At 42.6% G+C, this 26,085-nt stretch overlaps 1 protein-coding gene across 1 annotated transcript in view; it reads right to left on the reverse strand.

The window, feature by feature from the left end:
* Positions 1–26,085, reverse strand: part of KIAA1549 (KIAA1549 ortholog) — a 125,099-nt gene that overhangs the window by 44,838 nt on the left and 54,176 nt on the right. The window contains exons 6-10 of the mRNA XM_043463833.1: positions 25,072–25,255; positions 21,616–21,675; positions 20,139–20,287; positions 11,156–11,333; positions 7,970–8,154 (exon numbers count right to left, since the gene is read on the reverse strand). Of these exons, the coding sequence (XP_043319768.1) occupies positions 7,970–8,154; positions 11,156–11,333; positions 20,139–20,287; positions 21,616–21,675; positions 25,072–25,255 (756 nt within the window). The remainder of the gene's footprint in view (positions 1–7,969; positions 8,155–11,155; positions 11,334–20,138; positions 20,288–21,615; positions 21,676–25,071; positions 25,256–26,085) is intronic.

The following is a 26,085-nucleotide window of genomic DNA, read 5'->3' on the forward strand; positions in this document are numbered from 1 at the left end:
ATTATACCTTGAGTTTTCAGGAAAGACAGATACTTGCTACAGATTAAAATACAAAGATTAAAAAGTTAGACCACGATATAAGGCATCAGAAGACAATGCTGACCACTGTCACAGCAATGACCCAAGCCTGGATAGTGGCATGGGGTGAGACTCTTCTCAGAGAATGGGGACTTGTGCTAGGACCCGGAGGACAGACCGAATGTAGAAATAAAAAGAGGTGGCTACTCAGAGAATGTCCTCAATTGCATCAGGGGCCAGAGAAGACTTGAGATCTGGTAAAAGATCACATTAGCTGCACTAGAAGGGTCAGGACAGAGGGGAATGAGAGAAGACCAGACTGTAATACCCAGGCGTGGGTATTAACTGTTTCCTTTGCTTCGCTTGCAAAGTAGAGGAAAATAAACCACATATTAGTAGTGGTCCCAAGGGTCTCTTTGGCAGGAGTCCCCCATGCAATTCCATCAGGCTGAATTCTACACTCACAGAGAGTGCTATCACTCAGAAGACAAAGTCCAACTCATCTAAGGAGCCATTCTAGACAATATACTGCATGTGGAAGTGAAAGGTTTTTTTTTTTTTTTGAAAGGTTTTGCAGTATTTGTGCTAACCTTACGTACAGGTGAGCGACAACATCAGTGGCTTCTGTTTGTGATCTCTAAGGTCTTTCAGCACTAAAAAGCTAGGCTGGATGGGTAGAAGGAAAGCAGTCTGCAATAACGACTTATGCCAGCAGAGGGGGACAGAACTTGATACAAATCATGCTTACAAAAACGCTGCTTGGAAACAAAAGGCAAAGACTGGCATGCCTATATTTTCTAAATTAGTAACATCTTGTTACCAGCAGTCAACTTCACCACACACAGGCAGATAGTGCGTGGTGCACATTTCTTGGCTCAAAAACGTTGTTTCCCAAACAATGAGCCCAAACCTGCATCTCCATGACTCCCCCTACCTCCCAGCCATCTTCACCGGGGCTCTGCATATCTCTGGGACTGTGGGCTTCCCAGGTGGAGCAAGTGGTAAAGAATCCGCCTGCCAATGCAAGAGACAGGTTCGATCCCTGGGTCGGGAAGATCCCCTGGAGGAGGAAATGGCAACCCGCTCCAATATTCTTGCCTGGAAAATTGCGTGGACAGAGGAGCCTGGCGGGCTACAGTCCATGGGGTCGCAAAGAGTCAGGCACAACTGAAAATGCATACACACACACACCTTCCTGGGGGCATGTGTTCCTTTTAAAGCAATCAAACGCCAGACAGACAACCTCTGTAGATAAACTTCTGGTTCCTCCTTTCTCAAGAATCCTTCTCCTGCTTTACAGGAGAGGCACATCTCTCATCCATGGGGCTGCTTGGCCCCAGCTACACCTCATTTTAGCTCCATAAGTTTCCTCTAAATGAGAGAGTAACAGATATCATCAATAGTCATCTAATCAAAATCTCCTCTTTTGAAAGTTAGATGATTTGCTTTTATCAAAATTTAAGGAAGAGCCACAGATTGCCTCCTCCAAGCAAAGGTCTCTAAAGTGAATAAGGGAAGAATATAGACAGCATCGCCTCCTTGGTACAGCCTGTGTAGCCAGGTCTAGGAACTAAATGCCTGCCCTGATATACTCTTAGGTTTATGTAAGAAACGTACATCAGTGGGAAGCAGCTATATAGCACAGGGGGCTCAGCTCGGTGCTCTGTGATGACCTAGAGAGGTGGGTGGGAGGCTCAAGAGGGAGGAGCTATAGTTTTACTTACAGCTGATTCACACTGTTGTAAAGCAACACAACACTATAAAAATTATCCCCTAATTAAAAATAAGTTTTTTAAAAAACTGAAAAAAAAAGATGAAAACCTTGGCAAGAAAAAAACATATATATACATCGTAGGGGAACAAAATTTGCTACCCCCAAATGTCTCGAGAGTCCCTTGGACAGCAAGGAGATCCAACCAGCCAATCTTGAAGGAAATCAATCCTGAATATTCATTGGAAGGACTGATGCTGAAGCTCCAATACTTGGGCCACCTGATGCGAAGAGCCGACTTATGGAAAAGACCCTGTTGCTAGGAAAGAATGAGGGCAGGAGGAGAAGGCGGTAAGAGAGGACAAGATGGATGGCATCATCGACTCAATGGACATGAGTCTGAGCAAGCTCCAGGAGATAGTGAAGGACAGGGAAGCCTGGCGTGCTGCAGTCCATGGGGGTGTGACGGGGGGGGGGGGGGGGGCGTGTGTCACAAAGAGTCGGACACGACTGAGCAACTGAACAACAATGTGTCTTTGGCAGGTGTATTATTTCAAGATGAAAACAAGCAAGGCCCAAAAGACTCAGGAAAAACTCTGATATTCCCCCATCTAACTGCCTAAAAAATACAGACAGAGGACCTATTCCAGAAAGAGAGCGATCACCATTCCTCTCTGGTCCCCCATCTCTGCAAGACTCACCAAGCATTTATTTACCAAACCTTTGCTTTTCCATCTCCCTGTGAACTGCCTTCCTCCCTTCTAAAGTCCCAAATCACCGTCTCTGACATCCTCTTTTGTCTTTAGCTGCTGGTGGTATTTAAGGTGAGCACTTTGGCCATTGTGGTGAGTTACTCAGTTCCATACATGGGTCTCTCCTATGAACCCATGTTATTGAAACTTTCTGTGATTTCCTCCTGTCAATCTGTCTCAGGTCGATTTAATTTGTAGACCAGCCTATAAAATTCCTTCCTCCCCGACAATGTCAAAATGCTTCATAAATGCCAAGGCACCAAACAAATGAGACTGACAGCAATATTATTGCTCTTGGTCGATGAAAGTTGATATAAATAGACAGTTGAGAGTTCTCAGAGACCAGATAAAACTATAGATATAAATTTAGATACAAAATGTTTTAATTCAGCAACGTGACCTGCGGTAGACCCCCAATAAATATCTGATGACTGAACAAATTTAAAAAAGGTCACCAAACTTACTGGATTTTGTGGGGAACCAAGAAAAGGGTGTACATCATAAATGAAATACACATCCATTACAGCCTTAAAGTCCTGTTGGCTTTGGTTCATTCCAACTAGCATCTTTAAATACGTTCATTAGATCCCTGACTTCTCTCAGGCTGGGTGAGTCGCCTCCTCCTATGACAATAGAAATTTGGCAACCAGTCTGCTTATACACAAAACAAAGGCCATCTCCACACAGAAGGAAAAAATTAGAGAAAACACTGCTCCCCTCACTTATGGAACTATTAGCTCCCTTTGTTTCTTCCCTGTTTCCCAGAACACTTTTTCTAGTTTTTCTATGTCTTAAAAAAATCTATAGGGTTAAGTCTGGCATATTGTGCTTCCAGCCTTCACACGCAGAAAAAAAGCATCAATCAGCATTTTATAAGAGTCAAGATTCACGAGTGCTTTCAATATTCCTATTAGGACCCAGTTTTTCTAAGCAGACAGCTCTTTTGTTCCTTCTTTAATGTATCACAGAGGGGACAACTCCACTGTCTGTGTCTCACTGGAATATGTCGCTGACAAGTTGGGGTGGGCTGGTACGGCAGGTCAGCCAAGTAACAGGAGAGATGCCGGATGAATTTTAAAATGTGTGAGCCATAAATATAATATGACCCAGATGGAACAACGCAGAGTGAAGTCCCCAGGACTCGGGTTAGCCTGAGCCCCCTTAGGAAGGAGCAGTTGAGATGACAAGGGAAACCACAGAGCCGACCCCCAAAGTGGCTGAACAAAAACGCACCACCTCCAAGACAGCGCCATTGTTTAAGCGCTTGCTGTTTGATGCATGTGGTCGGGGGAGTCACCAGGGCCACCATGCTGTCTCCACTGAGGGGGTGAAGACAAGGCGAGCCTACTGCCACCCCGGGGTCTCCCCTGCAGCCCAGCGTGGGGCCACGGCTCACCCCAAGGTCTAGGAGGTGGGCAAGCAGTTCTCCAAGATCCTCCCACCCCCAGGCCCTGGCAAGTCCTGGTCAGCTGACCCAGAACACCCTGGAGCCACCAACACTTTAGGTGTTAACACGATCCTTGCAGAGAAGGGATGAGACAACTCTGCTCAGATGGGAGGAACTCTTCCAGCTTCACTTCAACCCGCTGATCACACTGCCCTCTTCAGGAACTGTTTCAAACATCAGTGTGTCCAGGGGATTCCCTGGTGGCCCCATGGTTAAGAATCTGCCTCCCAATGCAGGGGACGTGGGTTCGATCCCTGGTTGGGGGACTAAGATCCCCTGTGCTTGGGGTGACTAAGCCCATGCAGCACTGTAACGTCTGAGCCCACGAGCTCTAGAGCCTGGGTGCCACCACAGGAGAAGCTCCCGCTGGAACCAGAGAAAGCCTGGGCGCCACCACAGGAGAAGCTCCCGCTGGAACCAGAGAAAGCCCGGGAGCCACAACAAGAGAAGCTCCCACTGGAACTAGAGAAAGCCTGGGAGCCACAACGAAGAGCCCGGGCACACACCAAAAGACCCAATGCAACTAAATTTGAAAACAAAAACAAATCAATGCGTCCAAGCTACTCTCCCCGCTGACAACCCCTCAGCGCTCCCCCAAGCCGAGAGCATCACCTCCACCCGTTGGCACGTCCCAGAAACCCCTCCAAGCCTCGCTCCTGCCTACACCTGTCACCTTGGTGTTGGCTGTGCCCTTCGCTACATTCACCTTCGCCCCATTCTTCCGGCTGTCCACACCTGCCCTCCCCCACCACCTGGGCCCACTTCCTCTGGCTTCCCCTCCTCAGCCTCCAAGCTTCAGCCCCTTATCTGAGCTGCCCCAGAGCCCTGGACAGAGGCTGCTGTGTGTCGGCTTTGAGCCGCTTCCTCCCTCATCAAAGCCCTCAAAGGCAGGGGCCACATGTTATCTGCACTGGTCACCCAGGCCGACCCTGCTGGGCGGAGAGCAAAGGCTCAGCACTTGAATGAACACGCGGCGTCTGAGGCAGCCCCATCCGGCCGCCCACGGTGCCCGCGAGCCAGGAACCAGGTCCCAGGCCAACCACGGGGTGTGGAACGTCCCCATGAGAAGGAACAAGTTTTCACCAAGCAGGCAACATCTAAGCCAATGCTGTTCATGTCTTTAAATAGAACCTCAACAGGGCGAGGCGGGTCCAAGCTGTAATTTTACTGGTAGCAGTAAAAAGTGATGCCTTTGGGCTACAGATTAAAGAGAATACAGATAAAAAGAAAGACATGCGTTAGGGTTTGTGTTTTTTCTTTTTATCATTCAAAATTTTAAAAGACTGTGCCTCAAAATAGGACAGAATGGCTTCTCTCTCTTATCATATTTCAAAACTAATCTACTCTCAGACAATAGGAAGAGGTTTCCCTCTGGTTACAAGAAGAAAGGGGTGTGGATTTGGGGTCAGCAGATTTATTGTTTCCAGATGTTTGCAGCTCTGGGATTTGCTAAAAGATTTCAGAGAATAGCAGTGAAGCAGCATCAGGGGGCGGGGTGAGCAGAGCAGAGAGTGAAAACAGCCACACAAGAAGGAAAAAGAGCCTCTGCTCTTTTGAGTCACAGGGAAGACAGCATCTTTGCAAAGTGCCCTGAAGAATAGGCTAGAGGCACTTTACTATTGTCAGATAATCTTAGAAGAAACACTTATGAAGCAGAGATGCTTGTTTTTGAACTAAATGGATAGCATCATCTTCTTATTAGAAAAACATGACAAGATCCAAACGATGGGCTCTTATGTCAGCAAAACAAAGACCCTGCTACACTTCTAACCAAGTCAAGGACACCTGTTCTCTTGCGGAATCCTTGGTACAAAAAACCTTTCCTGAAAAGATGCTGTAAAAGTGAATACGCCAACCCAGGCAGCACATGCAGAAGAACACAACTCCAAAGGCGGAAAGTTCTATTGGAAACTGTTTATTTGAGGGATAGCAGCATCAGGGGTTAGAATATTTCAGAACAGTCCGTTGTGAACTTCAGGGATGTGGTTCTCTTGACAGTTTACTGAAGTGAGAGACAATGGATAGGTTTCCACAGGAGTGTTTATGTGAGGAATCACAGCACAGTACAGACCCAAATACAGAACCGTCTACACTGGCTATATCTCTCTGTAACAGGGCTCTTTCACCAGAACCCGAAACATTTCCAAACCGATTGCTGATGTCACCACAGTGAAAGTCACACGATGAATCATTTAGTACAACAAGGACTTTACCCCCCAGGTTTTTTCCATGCTATTCACCAGTCTGACAACAAAACAACCTTAGCAGATTATGTCAATAATAAATGAAGATGGGTAATAAATATAACCTTAATGTATAAACTGCTTCCAAAATGCTGGATAACCATAAGCTTGCAATTTAATCAAGAGTTTGCAATTCTTAGTTAAATCATAAGAAGAAGAATGCGCTTCATTTACTTTTACAAGCAAAATAAATTTTAAATTCTTTTTTTCATCCATCAGAACTTCCCTTGTGGTCTAGTGATTAAGACTCCACACTTTCGATGCAGGGAATGTGGGTTCGATCCCTGGTCTGGGAATTAAGATCCCATATGCTGCACAGTGTGGTCAAAGAAACAACCCCAAAAATGACTTTAAATAGTGCTGAATTAATTTGGGCTTCCCTGGTGGCTCAGCTGGTAAAGAATCCACCTGCAATGCAGGAGACCTGGGTTCGATCCCTGTGTTGGGAAGATCCCCTGGAAAAGGGAAACACTACCCACTCCAGTATTCTGGCCTGGACTGTATAGCCCATGGGGTTGCAAAGAGTTGGATGTGACTTTCGCTTTCACTTTTTTCATCCATCAGGTCTAGGTTTATTATGTACAGGATTTTTTAATACCCAGAAAATCAGAGTAAAATTAGAAGGTTAATAGGTGGTCATGTATTTCCTGTTCTTCTGCCTCTTGATTTCTTTTTCTCACTAAACTCTTAGAGTCCATCGAGTCCTCTAAATGTGTGACCCAGAGTGGATACATGTTATTAGAGTCGGTAGCCACCACTTCTCATGCCCTGGGTGAGGCTGACAGGTGTGCTGAGCTCAGGGTTTGCACCTAACCAGCTCTTCTCTTACTTGGCATGTTCAGGCTTCACCAGAGGAGCCAGACACTGACCAAGATGCTGTGTCTTCACTCTGAAACTTATATGTGACAAATACTGCAGATACTGTTGAAACATAAGTATGAGAAGGGAACTGCTATTATAAACACTAAAAACTGCTATTATAAATTTCCAAGGAATGCCTTGGAAAGACATGGAAAAAGAGTTGCTAATAAAGAAAGAAACTGCTGTCAAATTAGGTGTAAGATTAATTAACTCTAAAAGACTGCAGAGTAGGGTTGGGTAGGGGGGATATGGAAAAAAAAAATAGAAAATTTTGTACTCAGGTTGTTTTGTTCTTCCCTAAAGTATCCCAATCTGGAAACTGCAGCTGATGCATTTTGGGTGTTGTTAACAAGAAAGACCACACAGAATTCCTTTTGGTTGACTAGTACTCCGAACTTTTTTTGAAGGTTGTCAAATAAAGACTCATTATGTACGTACATACATATATATATAATCAAAATGAAAAAGGCACATATTACCACTTTTTAATGATTAAGTGCTTTTGATCAAGGTGATAAGTAGGCTTGCAGTAAGGTAGACAGAAAATAAAGGAGCCACCCAGCGGGGCTGTAGATCAAAGAAAACCTACCTTGGCTCTTGCTCTCTGAACGCGTCCAGGGTTAAAATAGATCAGAATTCATGCACAGAATGGATATGATTTTGTAACTGAATATCTCAAAAATAAAATCACAGTGGAACTCGGAGCCCACAGCATTACTGCGTCTTTACACAGCTTCTTTTCCTGGGCAGGTATTGAACACTACAGAAGACCTGGCTTTCAGCAAACAAACACGGAAGTGAAGGGACACCACCCGCAGGCCCGGAAGATTTCCTGACCAGCCCCTCTCCCCGTCCTTCAGTACCAGGAGCCCGAACTCACCCCAGCCCAGCCCACAAGACGCTCACGTGAACGTGGGGTGGAGGGGCCGCCCCTTACCTTCTGACGCTGCTGAACGTTGGCCACGGTGTCAGGCTGAAAGTCCAGCTTGTCCGTGCGGCAGAGCTTCCAGTAGAGGATGACGACAATCACCAGCACCACCAGCGCCGGCACGACCACGCCCACGATGACCCAGAGGTTGCTGCTCTGGGACTCGGGGGACGGCCTCTTCACCCTGTCCACAGCTGCACACGAGGAAGCAAGGTCTCCCGGTGAGTCCTCTGCGCTCCTTTACTGGACAGTGAATGCCCCCTCTACTAGCAGAAACCCTCCCACGTCATTTCAGCTCAAGACAACTGGGGAGAGATGATGACCCCCTGAAGACAAAAAACGGGATGCAGTAAACACAACTCAGGATGTTCCAGCTACAACACAGCAGATGTCACAGTGACATCCATGACACGTCTAAAGGAACATCGCTAATGCAATGGCCAAGTGAGGTTGATTCCAGGTCTCCTGACGTCCAGCTTATTCTCCTGACATCCAGTTTATTCTACCAGGTCCCTCCCTAAATTCTCACTGCAGCAAGATTTCTAATCCTCACCAAAAATCAGAAATCCCATTAAGGGGTCTGTGAGCACTGTCTTCATTCTTCATCTGGGTCTCTCTCTAAGCCCTTGAAATAGGAATTTGCATTGGAAACCGCTTTACTTAAGGTATAGTTGTCAATTTTACAATTACATTAAAATATTTTTTTTTGGATGTGGATCATCTTTAAAGTCTTTATTTAATTTGTTACAATATTGCTTCTGTTTTATGTTTTGGCTTGTTGGCATGTGGGATCTTAGGTCCCCAACCAGGGATCAAACTCACATTCCCTGCACTGGCAAGTAAAGTCTAAACCACTGGGCCATCAAGGAAGTCCCCTCAACTCACATTCTGAATCCTCCGCCCTCCGCCCCCCTACCTCCCACCGCAACCCCCCCATCTCCCATGGCCTTGGATGATCATGCTGTCATTACTCGGTCCTCAATTTCCTTCATGGGCTCCTCTCCCTAACCCAGCCTCCCAGTACTGGGCCTTCATGCTCTTCATTTTATATTCCTTCTCTTGCAAGATTCAGCTTTTCTTAAAAGCTCAAGTCTTTCCGGTCCTTTTAAAGCTCAGGTTCCAATTACCAGGCTCTGGAAACCAAAACGCCCCCTCCTCTCTGCCCAGCTCCCTCATCCATTACGGTCACTTCACAACAACCTCTCCATGACAACGGTGGATTCCCCTTGTCTAACTTCTTTTGTCCTTGGATGTCTTTGTCTTATAAACAGTAGTGTGCTGTTCTTTCACGATGCATGTTATTACATAAATGTATCATCTTGATATACAATACTACTTCGCTCATTAATATGGTCATGACTCTATGCCTTGTCTGTTCAAACACAACCTCAGTCTTTTTGAGCAGGGACTAAGTTTTATACTTTTTTCATATCCTGTAATGGTTAACACATGCTACGGGATCAGAATGTTTTCACTCGAAGATGTAACAATAAAAAGAGATGCTTAGTGCTGGTTTAAGTTTGGGTTTAGGCCCCTGAGTGACCAGGGAGGGGAGCAAGCCCTCTAAAGCACGTGCACTCTGAAAGAAGCACAAATTACAAAGCAAAGACTCTGCAGGAAATGGGGAAAGTGACAGGGTGTTAACAGTTTGGATCTTTTAGTTTGCCATGAATATAGCTTGTACACGTAGTTTATCTTGCATGAAAACAACTGACAATACTGGAGTTACACAACCAAACTGAGGAGCTGGGACAACTTGAGACTCTTCTTAGTTCTAACCTAGTAAAACCCTGTGACTCATCAAAATGAGGGCCTGACACGGGGTCCACAGCTGTTTTGGGGGCTGGCTCTAGTCTTGGCTGAAGCTTCCAATCCCAGGACTGCTACCCCCGTGGTCTTCAGCACAAAAATGAGCCAAGAGAGGTGCAAAAGCAGATGGAAGTAGCCTTGAAAAGTGCCCAGAGTCTACTGCAATGCATCTTTTCTAAAAAAGTGAGTGCTCAGCTGGACTGGGGCACCCATCCAACAGTCAGAAATACCATCTATGAAGAAATGCAAGTAAGTGTTTCATTATTTTTTCTGGCTGCTTTGAAACAGAACACACCAATACACAATCATCTCTCAAATACACAAACACAAACCACCCGTGGTTAATTGCTTCAACTCTCCCATGATCACCTATAAAATGGAGCAAGTGTGCCCACTGACCCTCTTCCTCGTTAGTTTCCAAGGACAGCTCTTACAAAGAACATTCCATTACTGAGGATCATTGCAAAGCTGTCGTTTTTTAAGAACTGCCTTCATCGCTGAAATTTGGGGGGAGATTTTCAACACTCTCTGATGCTAAACTCCTTCTAAACATTTAGCTATCCCTTTACTGTCGTTGGGAGGAAATATCTCTGGGCTGTTAGGAGGATTGCTCCCAGGAACATAAAGGAAAAACACCCACATTAAAATAGTAGTCTGATTCAGAAAGGCATATTTAGAAAAATATACTCTTTCATGTCTCTCCTTTTCTTACTTTTAAATAACCAAAATCTGTGAGTTGGGGAAAAAAAGGCATTAAGAATAGCCATCTCGAGGAGGGGCAGGAGCCCAGACTCTCCCAGCAATAATAAAGACATATCAAAACACCCCTAAATTATGAGTGCTGTAAGGACAGGGTGGGAGAGAAATAGGATTGAAAAGGCTAAGGATCAAGGACTTCTTTGTATTATAAGACCCAGGAGGAAGCCAATAAATTCAGAAGGTACCTCCCAGCTTCCTGTTTGACTCACTGTCCCCACCCCAACATTCAAAATGTGACATATAAGATTTTGGAATAAATACAGAGAAAATACAGTATTTTACCTAGGATAAATCTTTTTTTTTTTTTAGTACAGGAAGAAGGGAAAAATATTAAAGTTAACTTAAGCTACTAAAACTCACTATAACACTATGAATATAAAATGCTGGGTAAGAAAAAGAACCATGAATGCTACAACTACATGCAACTTAAATAAAGAAGGTCCTGGCAAACTAATTTTAATGACTGACCTCTTATATAAGTGACACCTAATAATAAAGATATAAGACACAAATCTACTATGCACACATAAGAAGGCTTTAAATTCAGAGATTATCATCAAAGAAAGACTGACTTTTGACCCCAGCTCAGCACAGATGACTATGAGGGGCCAAGTCTCATGCACTCACGTTGGGCAACAGCGCCTTGAATTCGGTAACCCAAGATGATGGCTGCTCTCTGGATGTCTATCTTGTTAATCAGATCTGAAGACTTGACTGCACTGAGTCTCTCTCCATCTTGATCCTCCACAAAGTAGATGAGCTGCACGGGATTGTCGTCTCCCTCGAGCCTTGACACATTTACCACCTGAAAGATAACAGAAACCATTAGCGTTTTAGAAGCTCACGTTTTCAGATGCCCTTTCTTGGGAGCACTCAACCTTGACTGTGTTACTCAGGATTTATTCCTATCCTCCTAATAAGGTCATCACACCACTCCAGATCCCAGAATCCCCAGGATGCTCTCTTGATGAGAAGAAAAACAGTTAAAAGGAAAGTTCCTCTCTGCAGAAATAACAAGTGTGCTTTGTTTTGCTCAGTCTCCTTTGAGACAAAGGAGCAAGGAGGGTACATAGAATATACCAAGTCCAGTCTAGAACTGCTATCAACCAGCTCCAACAGGTCACGGGAGAGTGCTGTCGTCCTCCCAACACCCCTGGTTCTCTCAAACTATTAGTGGTTCTAGCCAATCCTTTCTCAAATCTGTTAGCATTTTCTCCCTGTTCTTCGAGGGCAGAGTTTCTCAACCTTGGCACTATTGCCATTTTTGATCCAGATAATTCTTTGATGTGGGACTACCCCAAGTATCATAGGATGTTTAGCAGCATCTCTGCCCTCAACTTGCTAAAGGCCGGTAGCAATAGCCATGCCCTTCCTCACCAGCTGTGAAAACCAAAAATGTTTCCAAACATTGCCAAATGTACCCTGGGGGACAAAATCATCCCCTGTTGAGAACCAGTGCTCTTGAGATAATAAATTTATAATTTTTTAATATCCCACTCTCAACAAGAGATAGATCATCCAAACAGGAATCAATAAATAGCAGATTTGAACAATGCTGCAGACCAAATGAACCTAACAAACATACATAGAACATTCCCTCCAATGGCAACACAATATACATTCTTCTCAAGTACACATGGAACGTTTTCTAGGGCAAATCATATGTTAGGCCATAAAACAAGTCTCAAGGTGGATGTGAGTTTAAGCAAGCTCCAGGAGTTGGTGGTAGACAGGGAAGCCTGGCATGCTGCAGTCCATGGGGTCACAAAGAGTTGGACATGACTGGGTGACTGAATTGAACTGAAACTGAACCAATAAAAAGAGATAGGACTCAAAAACTATAAATGAAACAGAAGACATTACATTAGATACCATAGAAATATAAATGATCAAAAGAGACTACTGTGAACAATTATATGCCTACAGATCTGACAACCAAGAAGAAATGGATAAATTCCTAGAAACATACAACCTACCAAGACAGTATCATGATGAAATAGAAAATCTATTCAGACCAATAATGAGTAAGGAAATTAAATCAGTAATCACATACTTCCCATCCAAAAAAAAAAAAAAAAGCCCAGAACCAGATGGTTTCACTGATGAATTCTATCAAATATTTAAAGAAAAATTTAAAACCTCAAAATTTTCCAAAAAATTGAAGAGGAGGAAGCACTCTCAAATTGATTGTATAAGACTAACATTATCTTAAATACCAAAGCCAGGTATAGACACTACAAGAAAAGAAAACTACAAACCAATATCTCTAAGAAACACAAATGCAAAAATTTTCAACAATCTTAGCAAACCAAATTCAACAATAAATCATACAAGCATATCAACAGATGCAAAAAAAGCATTTGACAAAACTCAAAATTCGTTTATGATAAAAACTCTCAACAAATTGAGTCCAGAAGAAACATATCTCTATATAGAAAAAATCATATATGACAAATACACAGTTAACACTGTACTCAATGATGAAAGGTTGAAAGCTTTTCCTTTATGATCAGGAATAAGATGAGATTCTCCACTCTCACTATCCCTATTCAACACAATCCTAGAAATCCTAAGTGGAACAATCAGGCAAGAAAAATAAATAAAAGGCATCCAAATTGAAAAGGAAGAAATAAAACTGTCTTTGTTTGTAGATGACATGAAATTATATACAGAAAACCCTAAAGACCCTCCAAAAACAAACCCAAAAAACTAGTGGAATGAATAAGTAAATTCAGTAAAGCTGTAAGATATAAAATGAACATACAGAAATCACTTGTATTTCTATATACTAATAACAAAGTATCTGAAAAAGAAACAAACAGTCCCATTCAAAATAGCATCAAAAATAATCAACTATTTAGGAATAAATTTAACCAAGGAGGTAAAGATCTGTATACTGAAATCTATAAGACACTGATGAAAGAAACCGAAGATTACACAAATAAATGGAAATATGTCCCATAGTCATGGATCAAAAGAATACTGTTAAAATGTCCATACTATCCAAAGCTATCTACAGATTCAACGCAGTCCCTACCAAAATTCCAATGGCATTTTTACAGAAATAAAACAACAATCCTAAAATTCATATGAAACCACAAAAGACCCTGGTGACAAAAAAGCCAAGAATACTCAATGGGGAAAAGAAAGTCTTTTATAAATGGAGTTGGGAAAACTGGATATTCACATCCAAAAAGATGAAACTGGATACCATCTTACACACAAAAATTAACTCTAAATGGAAACACCTGAAACCACAAAACTCCTACATGAAAACATATGACAAAAGCTCTGTCATTGGTCTTGGCAATGGTTTTTGGATAAGACATTCAAAGCACAAGCAACAAAGCAAAAATAAACAAATGGGACTACATGTTAACAAAAAAGCCTCTATACAGCAAAAGAAACAATCAACAAAATGAAGAGGCAATCTATGAAATAGGATAAAATATTTGCAAATCATGTATTCAATAAGGGATTAATATTCAAAATATATTAAGGAACTCATAAAACTCAATAGCAAAAAAAAAAAAATCTGATTAACAAACAAGCATCAATTCAGTTCAGTTTAGTTCATTCAGTCATGTCCAACTCTTTGCGATCCCATGGACTGCAGCACACCAGGCTTCCCTGTCCATCACCAACTCCTGGAGCTCGCTCAAACTTATGTCCATTGAGTCAGAGATGCCATCCAACTATCTCATTCTCTGTCGTTCCCTTCTCCTCCTGCGTTCAATCTTTCCTAGCATCAGGGTCTTTTCCAAAGAGTCAGTTCTTCACATCAGGTGGCCAAAGTATTAGAGCTTCAGCTTCAGCATCAGTCCTTCCAATGAATATTCAGGACTGATTTCCTTTAGGATTGAACGGTTTGATCTCCTTGCAGTACAAGGGACTCAAGAGTCTTCTCCAACACCATAGTTCAAAAGCATCAATTCTTCGGCACTCAGCTTTCTTTAAAAAAAAAAAAAAAAAAAGCTTTGACTACACAGACCTTTATCAGCAAAGTGATGTTTCTGCTTTTTAACACACTGTCTAACATCAGGGTCTTTTCCAGTGAGTCAGTTCTTCACATCAGGTGGCCAAAGTATTAGAGCTTCAGTATCAGTTTTTCCATTGAATATTCAGGGTTGATTTCATCTAGGATTGACTGGCTTGACCTCCTTGCAGTCCAAGGGACTCCAACTTCTCCAACACCACAGTTCTAAAGCATCAATTCTCTGGTGCTCAGCTTTCTTTATGGTCCAACTCTCACATCCATACATGACCACTGGAAAAACCATAGCTTTGACTAGATGGACCTTTGTTGGCAAAGTAGCATCTCTGCTTTTCAATATGCTGTCTAGGTTGGTCATACCTTTTCTTCCAAGGAGCAAGCGTCTTTTAATTTCATGGCTGCAGTCACCATCTGCAGTGATTTTGGAGCCCGAGAAAATAAAGTCTGTCACTGTTTCCATTGTTTCCCCATCTATTTGCCATGAAGTGATAGGACTGGATGCCATGATCTTAATTTTTGGAATGCTGAGTTTTATGCCAGCTTTTTGACTCTCCTCTTTTATCATGAGGCTCTTTAGTTTTCCTTCACATTCTGCCACCAGGGTGATGTCATTTGCATATCTGAGGTTATTGATATTTCTCCCAGCAATCTTGACTCCAGCTTGTGCTTCATCCAGTATGGCATTTTGCATGAGGTACTTCGCATATAAGTTAAATAAGCAAGGTGACAATATACTGCCTTGACATATTCCTTTCCCAATTTGGAACCAGTCTGTTGTTCCATGTCCGGTTCTAACTGTTGCTTCTTGACCTGCATACAGATTTCACAGGAAGCAGATAAGGTGGTCTGGTATTCCCATTTCTTAAAGAATTTTCTACAATTCGCTGTGATCCACACAAAGGGTTTAGCAAAGTCAATGAAGCAGAAGTAGATACTTTTCTGGAATTCTCTTGCTTTTGCAATGATCCAACAGATGTTGGCAATTGGATCTCTGGTTCTTCTGCCTTTTCTAAATCCAACTTGAACATGTGGAAGTCCACGGTTCACATACTGCTGAAGCCTGGCTTGGAGAATTTCGAGCATTACTTGGCTAGTGTGTGAGATGAGTCCAACTGTGCGGTAGTTTGAGCATTCTTTGGCATTTCTTTTCTTTGGGATTGGAATGAAAACTGATCTTTTCCAGTCCTGTGGCCACTGTTAAGTCTTCCAAATTTGCTGGCGTATTGAATGCAGCACTTTCACAGCATCATCTTTTAGAATTTGAAATAGCTCTACTGGAATTCCACCACGTCCACTAGTTTTGTTCGTAGTGATGCTTCCTAAGGCCCATTTGACTTCACACTCCAGAATGTCTAGCTCTAGGTGAGTGATCACACCATCATGGTTATCTGGGTCTTAAGATCTTTCCTGTACAGTTCTCTGTATTCTTGCCACCTCTTCTTAATATCTTCTGCTTCTGTTAGGTCTATATCGTTTCTGTCCTTTATTGTGCCCATCTTTGCATGAAATGTTCCCTTGGTATCTCCCTTGGAAACAAATGGGTATAGGATCTGAATAGACATTTTTCCAAAAATACACAAATGGCCAATGGGTACATGAAAAAGAACTCAATATCACTAATTATCATGGAAATGCATTTCAAAACCACAGTGGGATATCACCTCATATCTATTAGAATGACTATTATCAAAAGCATAGGAGATAAATGCTAGTGAGGATGTAGAGAAAAGGGAACCTTTGTGCACTACTGGTGGGAACGCAAGTTGGTACAGCCACCGTGGAAGATAGTGTGGAGGTTCCTCAAAAATTTAAAACTAGAACTAGTATGTGGTCCAGGAGCTCCACTTTGGGGTACATATCCAAAGTAAATGAAATCACTGTCTTTGACAAGATATCTGCACCCCAAGTTCACTAGATTCAACAGACAGGACATGGAAGTAACCTAAAGTGTCCATCTATGGACAAATGGATAAAGAAAATGTGACATGATACATACACATGTGTGTACACACACAATGGAATAGTATTCATCCAAAAAAGAAGAAAATCCCATCATTTGCAACTATCTGGGATGAACCTTGAATGTATTCCACTAAGTAAAGTAAGTCCAACAAAGACAAATACTGTCTGATTTCACGCATGTGGTGGAATCTAAAACAGTCAAACTCATGGAAAGAGTAGATTGGCGGTTGCAAGGGTGGAGGGGAAGAGAAATGGGGTGATGGTGGTCAAAGGGGGTCACTTCCAGTCATCAGGTTCTAGGGATCTAATGTACAGCATGGTGACTACAGTTAATAATATTGTACTGCATACTTGCTGCTATGAGAATAGACCTTAAAAGTTCTCACCACACACACAAAAAATAAGTATGTGAGCGATGGATGTGCTAACTAATCTTATACTAGTAATTGTTTCACAACGTATATATAAATCAACGGAGAGGGAGATGGCAACCCACTCCAGTATTCTTGCCTGAGAAATCCCATGGATAAAGGAGCCCCCTACAGTCCATGGGGTCACAAAAGAGTTGGACATGACTTAGCAACCAAACAACATACATAAATCATATCATCACACAGTACACTTTAAATTTACACAATGTTATATGTCAATTACTTCACAATCAAGTTGAAAAAATTTCATAAACTCATTATCTGCTGGGTCAATACTTTGACTTGTCCCAAAATTTGTATCTCTCTGGTGTTAACAGGGAAGTCCTGTTACATTAGTACTTCAGAATCTAGGACACTTGATATATCACAGTTTTGCATAAATATAGCTTTCTATTTTGTTGCTATTTCTCTTAGTAATATACAACTTTATGGCCCCTTTAGACTCCAGCAAAATAGTGGACTGACATTCTGAGAGAATGATCAATGGTAATCCCAAGCCCTCTATTTTAGACACATAATTTGAATGTTTGGGCTCTACATTTGCCATTGGCAAAATGTAGCTGCTACTTTGCTAGCCACAATACAGAACTGTAATAGTGCCCTGTGCTCTGGACATGGCTGTTGGCCTCTTTCTTCACCACTGGAAACTTCTGGCAAACTTCTGGCCACTATTTCATGATTTCATTGTGAACGCCTACTTCCAGATCATGTATAAAGATCCTTAACATAGGTCCAAACTCTCATCCCTGGAGAATCTGTTCTTTATACCTCTGCATCTTAAGAACGGCTCACCTGTCCAGGCCTTCATTTGTTGTTTCTAGGCCTTCATTTGCTGTTTCTAAGTTAGTTCCTTGACCACTTCTCCCTAACCACCTACTTCCTCCCCCAGAACTGTGCTATAATAGTTGATTTTCATTAGCCTTTAGAATGGAATACTATAAAGGGCTACTGAAATGCAATAGATTATATCCACCTGCCTGTCTACCTATGTGCCTATTTATTCCACTTTAAAGTTCTGATAAGTTTTAGAAATGCTTCTTCTTGCAGAAACCATACACCCAAATATCCAGTGACATCTACCTTGATTAAAAATTCTACATGCTTCTCCAATCTGAAAGTAACAGTCTGTAAAATCCCAGCATCCTTTCTAGATGACTTCGTATCAGATTCATATCTGAAATCCATAAAACCAGGCTGTGACAGTCATCATTTGGGGCAACATTTTCTATGTTATTTAAAAAAAAAATTTCTGATTAAAATCACATATTCAACTATACAAATTATACACTCATTGAAGAAATTTTGAAGAACAAGAAAAATAAGGATAAAGAATAAAACAAAAATCACCTGAAACTCAGTCAACCAAAGAAAATCATTGCAAATATTTTGGCATATTTCCTCCTGTCATTTTTTTCATATGTACATTAATATTTGGATTATATTGCATATATTCATTTATAGCCCCTTTTTACTTGAGCTTTTTTCTATATTCCCTCACTAATTAAAAAAAAATGATAATGGGACATTCTAACATAAAGATTTCACTACAGTTTATCTGCCCATTCTCTAATTGCTGGACATTGAGCTTGTTTTAATACTTTCACTTTTACACATTATGGGTTTGTTTGTTTTTTTTTATCACCAAAAATACCTTGTGTTGAGGTTTAGCAGATTAACAACGTTGTGGTAGTTTCAGGGGAACGGCAAAGGCACTAAACCATACATATAAAACATGAATCCATTATCTCCCAAACTCCCCTCCCATCCAGGCTAGCACATAACATTGAGCAGAGTTCCATGTGCTATACAATAGGGTCTTTACACATTATGTTTTTTTCTTTAATTAACTTATTTGCTTTATAATATTGTGTTGGTTTCTGCCAAACATCAGCATGAATCAGCCATAGCATTATGTTTTGATGAAGAGTCCTGGTTGTACATAAATCCTTGCCTACATCTCCATGTTTGGTCACTCTAAAGCGGAAGACACATAGGGCATGCTTTCTAAGCAATTCATTAGGCGGCACCATGAGCCTAGGATGACTTGGTTAACTTTCAAAGATTCCACATTTCTATCTCAGGGAACTTGCACAACTAATTAAACACATCATTATGGAATTTTATGGTCCTCTACTGCTATTTTATGTGCATAAATTAACCTCCACCCAGACCTTGAGCTCTATGAAGCCAAGGCTGCTAAATAAGGCAAGGCTTTTAATGTTCATTTTTATTCTTAGTATTATAGTTATTTGCTTAATATTGCTCTTTTTTTTTTTTTTTTTTTTTTTAGTTTTTCAATTTCTGTATATTCTATAGCATCTGGCAAAGTAACTAGTTTAGAAACCTAATAACCACCTTTCTGGGAGGGAAAATAAAGAGCAACATTTACAGAGAAAAACTCGGTAAAAGAGCTGAGGGATAATGGTGATGCCAGTTCTCGGCAAACTGCCCAGCTCCCCACCCAAGTGTCAGCTTCACATCTTTCTCTCGAAAGCCTCTAAACCACCAGTCTCTACATCTCTGCACGCTGGGGTTTCACCCTGGCTTCTCGTCCCTGGAATGGCATAGCTCCAAATATCCCATTTCCCTAGCTTTACAAGTCAGCATTGGTAAAGACAAAAATCCAAAATAATGTAATTCATATCGAGATGGGAATTAATTACAGCCCCAACCCCCAACTCTTGAGTATATGCATTTTTAAATGGGTCACTTTTCGATTCAAATGGATCTGTCATTGCAACCTTTCTGCCAGTTTATGTCGTGAAGACAATTTGGGCAACAAGGGACAACCAGGGCTGGCGGGAGGCGGGGAAGACAGAGTGCTGGAATAGAGGACAACATTTTCCTCTTTCCCATCTCTCAAGGTTTCTCACAGCTGAATGATTTACCTCTACGATGCTATCAATAATGCTTACCATTCCATAAAACTGTTTTGGTAACTAAAAAACTACTCTTTGAAAAATCAGATCATCCAGTGGCAATCCACTTATACATTCTTTTGCTGTGGTCCCCACAAGGCCATTTGCTGCATTAAGGATTCGGGAAGTATCTGTCCAGACTCTAGTGGAACCGAAATGCTGACGCATTCACTGCCGCTGAAGAGAGCAATCAGTCTATTTATCAAGATTCTTCTCCTGGCATTTTCCATTTGTGTGAAAACACGGCTCATTTTTAGACGGCTCCTCTGTCCTTCCCCTCCCTCCTCCTCCGGCCGTCTCCTTACCTGCACCATGCTGTTCCCAGCAGCAATGGTGGCCCTTCTCCACATCCGTCTTCTGGTGGAAACCTCGCTGAGCAGCTGGGCCAGCTTGCGCTCCATCTCAGCTTGAAACACTTCATTCTGGAGCTGCTTCTCAACAACACCCAGGAGGACTACATTCAAGGTGAAACACACAGAGGCCCCCAAACAAGTTAACAGTGGAGAGGAAAGAGTGTGTGCAAAGGAAATTAACCCAGGCTTACTATAAAATGCCAATCCCTAGGAAGGAGACATTAAAAGGGGAAAGAGGGAAGATGAATGGGGTGCGGGAGAGCCCCAGGGAGGATAGGTCATGGGTCTTATCTCTAAAGTTCACAAAGACTGGTGGCCAGAAGTCCCAGGAGTTCAGCAATGCAGGAGCTTTGGAGCTAAGAGCTCCTGCTGCTGCTGCTAAGTCGCTTCAGTCGTGTCCGACTCTGTGTGACCCCATAGACGGCAGCCCACCAGGCTCCGGCGTCCCTGGGATTCTCCAGGCGAGAACACTGGAGTGGGTTGCCATTTCCTTTTCCACTAAGAGCTCCTACACAAGATCAAATGTTTTGTCTGCACTCATTTCAAAATTTCTGTAAATGGTCTGAGCTCATATTCTATCTTGACTCAAGATTCAGACTCATTAACTGACTTGAGATAAGGAAGCCTGTCTTCAGACATCTGGATTATCTAAACAGACAACGGCTTCTCAGCATGGTATAGAAGAAAAAAGTCTGAGTTTTTCAGCCAAAACTGGCTCAAATCCCCTTTGAGATAGGACCACGTGTAAGTCACTTAACCACTAGGAAAATTATTTTGAAAATAAAGCCACTGTACCATGCAAAGAGGTGGGGCCTTTATCAGGCATCATGTTGTACATGAGCAATGAAAACTTGCAGGGCCCAGGAACCTGTCCATAATGATGATCCCCACTTTGCAAGCTTCCTCCCACGACCAGTGAGGTACCAGGCTGCTTCCACACTGTCGTAGACTGGGCATCTTTTACTCTTTTGTGTCCCAAGTTAAAAAGCCTTTATCTGCAATTCCACAGCTATGAATATCTGACCCAGGCCCACAAGACTTTAAAACACGCTTCTTAACTGCTCACCAAGTTACCTTATTTGTCCTTATCAAACCAGACATATGAGGCTTTTAGGGGAAAAGAAGAGATCCTTGCTTTGGAACCTTGTCCTGTTCTGGTCAGAAGATTGTCAATTCCTGTTAGACTTTGTCCTGAACTTGACGTATGAATTTTAAAGAAAGCCAATCCTTTCTGTGCCATAACTCAGTGGGACATATTCTCGCGGTCGAATCTGAATCCCTTTTTTCATTCATTCTTTGCCAGGAATCTAAGGTACATGTTGCCCTGAATTTAGGGCTCAGAAACAGGAAAGGCGGTGTCCCTCTCAATACCCCAGCACAGGCTTCTTCCTCTTACAGTTTCTCAAAACATTATGTAAGTTAAACATACCTGTTCTTACCCAGGAGGACTTCAACAGCTGAGATAAGTTGAGCTGTGGGTACTGGAAGGCTATAAGAAGGAAAGAGTTAGAAAAGGAGAAAGATCTGTTAAAAAAAAAAAAATGTTTGCAACAGTCAGAAAGGTGAGTGTTCTAGGGAGTGAGGGATAAAGTCACAATATGCCATCTCTCCTTCACTAATCAGCTCTGCCTGTGGGCGCAAGGCTAGGGTGCCAGGCTGGGGTGAAGGCAGAGACAGTGACAGGGTCCTGAGCGCATCAGCCTCCAGGAGAAAGAGGGAGAAAAGGAAAGAAAGGGCGACATCATGGGACACTGTTTCACAGAGCTCACCCTTAAGTTCCCCTTGAAATGTCACAATTCCAGAGCAACCAGTTTTCACTCCGTGTTCCTCAGAGCCCTGGAAATTCCCAGCAATGACTCAGACAGGGTAAAGTGACCCAATGTCTGGCATACTTATTATTTCATCCATACCTGCACAATGTATCACTGAAAGTTGCTATTCGTAAATAACAATTTCATCCCTGTCTACTTCTGCATTTTACAAGTTATCCTTTTTCATTTAATTCACTTCAGTTCAGTTCAGACGCTCAGTCGTGTCAGACTCTTTGTCACCCCATGAATCACAGCACACCAGGCCTCCCTGTCCATCACCAACTCCCGGAGTTTACTCAAACTCGTGTCCATCAAGTCGATGATGACATCCAGCCATCTCATCCTCTGTCGTCCCCTTCTCCTCCTGCCCCCAATCCCTCCCAGCATCAGGGTCTTTTCCAATGAGTCAACTCTTTGCATGAGGTGGCCAAAGTATTGGAGTTTCAGCTTCAGCGTCAGTCCTTTCAATGAATATTCAGGACTGATCTCCTTTTGGATGGACTGGTTGGATCTCCTTGCAGTCCAAGGGACTCTCAAGAGTCTTATCCAACACCACAGTTCAAAAGCACCAATTCTTCAGCGCTCAGCTTTCTTCACATTCCAACTCTCACATCCATACATGACCACTGGAAAATTCATTTAATTAACACTACACTAAAATAACAAAAGGCTTCCCAGGTGATTCCCAGGTAGCTCAAATGGTAAGGAATATGCCTGCAATGCGGGAGACCTGGGTTTGGTCCCTGGGTCGGGAAATCTCCTGAAGGAGGGCGTGGCTACCCACTCCAGTACTCTTGCCTGGAGAATCCCATGGACAGAGGGGCCTTGTAGGCTACAGTCCATGGGGTTGCAAAGAGTCAGACACGACTGAGCGACTAACACACAAAACACGGTAATAATCATTAAGCCATTTGGCTGTTCCATTCTGAAAAAGAATTTGATATCTTTTTTTTCCCTTGACTTCAACTCTGGAATCTACTGTTTTTTTGAAGTAAATATTTCCCTTATCCTGACTCCACTCCCTTTGTACTGTGAACTGAACTGTTTCCACCAGGAAGGAAGGTTTTGTTGGTTTTCATTTCTGCTTTGTTTTTCTTCTTAAATGTACACACAGTAAACCTTGGTCTTTTTGCTGTATATTTAGGTTGGTGCAAGCATAATTGCGGTTTTGGACCATGATTTTTAATTCATTATAACTAGGCTCAACACATCTTTATTAATCAAAATAGGAACCAAAACAATCAACACATCTTTGCCAATGAGAAATAAGTTTGTTTATTCCTGTAGTGTGAAAATCCATGCTTCAGGATCTGATGAACTCTTGGAAAGCATTTGCTGCATCCTGCTAGGTGTGGAAGCATTTTCTCTGCATAAAGTTGTCACGATGCTTGAAGAAGCGGTAGTCAGTTGGCGAGAGGTCAGGTGAATATGGCAGATGAGGCAGAACTTCATAGCCCAATGCATTCAACTTTTGAAGCACTGGTTGTGTGACATGTGGTCAGGTGTTGTTGTGGAAAAGAACTGGGCCCTTTCTGTTGCCCAATGCTGGCTGCAGGTGTTGCAGTTTTCAGGGTATCTCATCAAATTGCTGAGCATACTTCTCAGATGGAATGGTTTCGCCAGGATTCAGAAAGTTGTAGTGGATCAGACCAGCAGCAGACCACCAAACAGTGACAATGACCTTTTTTTGGTGCAAGTCTGGCTTTGGGAAGTATCTTGGAGCTTCTTCTTGGTCCAACCACTGAGCTAGTCATTGCTAGTTGTCATATAAAATCCACTTTAAATCCCACAACACAATCTGATTGAGAAATGGTTCACTCTTGTTGTCTAGAATAAGAGGACACTTCAAAATGACAATTTTTTTTTATTTTCAGTCAGCTCACAAGGCACCCACTTATCAAGCTTTTCCACCTTTCCAATTTGCCTCAAGTACCAAATGACTGTAAAATTGTCAATGTTGAGTTCTTCAGCAACTTCTTGCGTAGTTGGAAAAGGATCAGATTTGCTGATGGCTCTCAATGCCATTGTCAACTTCCGAACTACGTTCCTCATCTTCAAGGCTTTCCTCTCCTTTGCAAAACGTCTTGAACCACCACTGCACTGTACATTCATTAGCAGTTCTTTGGCCAAATGCTTTGTTGATGTTGTAAGTTGTCTCTGCTGCTTTACAACCCATTTTGAACTCAAATAAGGAAATCACTCAAATTTCCTTTTTGTTTAGCATATTTCCATAGTCTAAAATAAGTATAAAATACACAGCCAGTAACAAGTCACTAGCAAAAAAAATAAAAATAAAAATAAAGTGAGAAATGGGCATTAAAATGATGTATAACATAACCAAGTTTATTTAAGAAGGTGAGGGTGGGATGTTTCGAGAGAACAGCATCGAAACATGTATATTATCTAGGGTGAAACAGATCACCAGCCCAGGCTGGATGCATGAGACAAGTGCTCGGGCCTGGTGCACTGGGAAGACCCAGAGGAATCGGGTGGAGAGGGAGGTGGGAGGGGGATCAGGATGGGGAATACATGTAAATCCATGGCTGATTCATGTCAGTGTATGACAAAAACCACTACAATATTGTAATTAGCCTCCAACTAATAAAAATAAATGAAAAAAAAAAAGGTATTCCAATATCAAATGGAGAAGTTCAACAATGCAAAACCGCAATTACTTTTGCACCAACCTAATAGTTTTATGAGTTTTGACAAGTGCATAGAGGTGTGTAACCACCACCATAATAAACAAGACACTCTCATCACTACCCCCTCCCCCTACTCCAAGCTGCTTTCCTCATACCCTTCACCCCTGGTAACCACAGATCTGTTACTCAGTCCCTCTGGTTTCACCTTTTCCAGGACTGGTATAATCTTGGATGGCACCCTTGGCTCTCTAAAGAGAATAACAACGCAAGCCTGGGGGGAGAGGAAGGCTCTGGAGGCCCACCTCCACGTGATCTGAGGAGCTCCAGTTTTATCTGATTTATATTCTGCCTTTCTGCTAGCTATTCTGTTTGAAGAGGTCCACCAATGCAAGCGCTCCCAGCCACATTCCCCGGGAGAGCACCACTCACGTTCAGCGATCTGCAGCACCGGGTACCCCAGGTAGAAACTGAACTCCACCACGCTCAGGTTTCTGAGCAGCTCGCTCACTTCAGATCCGTTCAGAAACCCCTGCGAGCCTCTGACAGCAAAGACGATGTTCACAGGGCCCCGGCGAGGAGCCAGCCTCGAAGATCCCACAGTGATATTCAAGATCTGAAAGAAAGAAATCAGAATAAGTTTCTAAGATAAATTAAAATGTCCAGGTAAAAGCTTGACTATGATTTCTCTCTCACAATTGCCCTCACCAAATTTTTTTTTTAAAAAAAGAATATTTTTAAAGGAAGAGTAATTGGCTTCACAGCCAGGTTCCTTTTTGTAATAATTTTAAACCCTCAGTTTATTGAAAACATTTTTTTACATTAAATAGAGAACTGAGCACATGTATTTATAGTTCCTCCCCTTTTCGTTCCCACCCCAAATCCCACTGATATAACAATAAGATGAACAAAGGGGAATAAATCTACAAAGACGCCGAGAAAAGAAGAAAACCAGAGATTCTGTCAAATTACTGGAAGCTGGAGACAGGGTGGGAATCATGTTGATACAAACCAAAATGGAGGGAACCAAGACCCCAAAACACACACATGCACAGACCACAGTGGACTGAGATGGGTCTCCTCCAGGGGCCCCAGGAGGCCTCCTCCCAGAGATCTGCAAGAACTGAGACCAGAGTGGGCTGCAGGACAGCCGCTGGGGTCACTAGGTAAAGGCTGGGTGCCAACCACTGATTCGGGTATCTCCCACCCCGCTCCCTTCCCACGTCACACCCAGGCCAACTCAGAAGGGCTAGCAGCCCCAGCTCCACCCCAGGAAGCTGAAGAGCTGCTCCCTGAGGAAGATGAGCTCCTGGTCTGAGAGGGCCCAAGACCCTTTGTGGGGCAGCCTCTAAGCAGGAAGATGGGTGAAAATAACCACAGTGCACACAGCGACAAAGAAGGAAAAGGAGTGAAAAGGAGGAGCTGTTCTACCATGAAAAATACATC

The sequence above is a fragment of the Cervus canadensis genome, chromosome 3 (assembly GCF_019320065.1).
Source record: "Cervus canadensis isolate Bull #8, Minnesota chromosome 3, ASM1932006v1, whole genome shotgun sequence".
Classification (NCBI taxonomy): domain Eukaryota; kingdom Metazoa; phylum Chordata; class Mammalia; order Artiodactyla; family Cervidae; genus Cervus; species Cervus canadensis.